The 456-nt window shown below is 29.4% G+C and overlaps 1 protein-coding gene across 1 annotated transcript in view; it reads left to right on the top strand.

Moving 5' to 3' along the window:
* Positions 1-173, top strand: part of LOC125842195 (catechol oxidase B, chloroplastic) — a 4902-nt gene extending 4729 nt beyond the window's left edge. Inside the window, exon 2 of the mRNA XM_049521433.1 lies at positions 62-173. Within this exon, the coding sequence (XP_049377390.1) occupies positions 62-105 (44 nt within the window). The 3' untranslated portion in view covers positions 106-173. The remainder of the gene's footprint in view (positions 1-61) is intronic.
* Positions 174-456: the final 283 nt, after the last annotated feature.

Raw genomic sequence — 456 nt, 5'->3', positions numbered from 1 at the left:
ATTGGATTGGAAGATGAAGATACTATTGCGGTAACTTTGGTTCCAAAAGTTGGTGGTGAAGGCGTATCCATTGAAAGTGTGGAGATCAAGCTTGAGGATTGTTAAGTCCTCATGAGTTGGTGGCTATGGTACCGAATTTTATGTTTAATTAGTATTAATGTGTGTGTTTGATTATGTTTCGGTTAAAATGTATCAGCTGATTACTAGCCTTGCCAGTTGTTAATGCTATGTATGAAATAAATAAATAAATGGTTGTCTTCTATTTAATTTTATGTCAATTCTCATTTTAATTAACAGTTAAAATTTTATAGAAAAACTATCTTATAACACAAATATTACTACTACTTCACAACTGATTAATAATTTCCTATTTCTTTAGATTTCAAATCAGATATATGAATATCAAGTATTAGATACATTTTAAAATACAAATGCACAAGAAGAGACAGCGAGATA

Source organism: Solanum stenotomum, chromosome 10, assembly GCF_019186545.1.
Source record: "Solanum stenotomum isolate F172 chromosome 10, ASM1918654v1, whole genome shotgun sequence".
Classification (NCBI taxonomy): domain Eukaryota; kingdom Viridiplantae; phylum Streptophyta; class Magnoliopsida; order Solanales; family Solanaceae; genus Solanum; species Solanum stenotomum.
The sequence above is the reverse complement of the archived record's forward strand: the minus strand, read 5'-3'. Positions and strand labels throughout refer to the sequence as shown.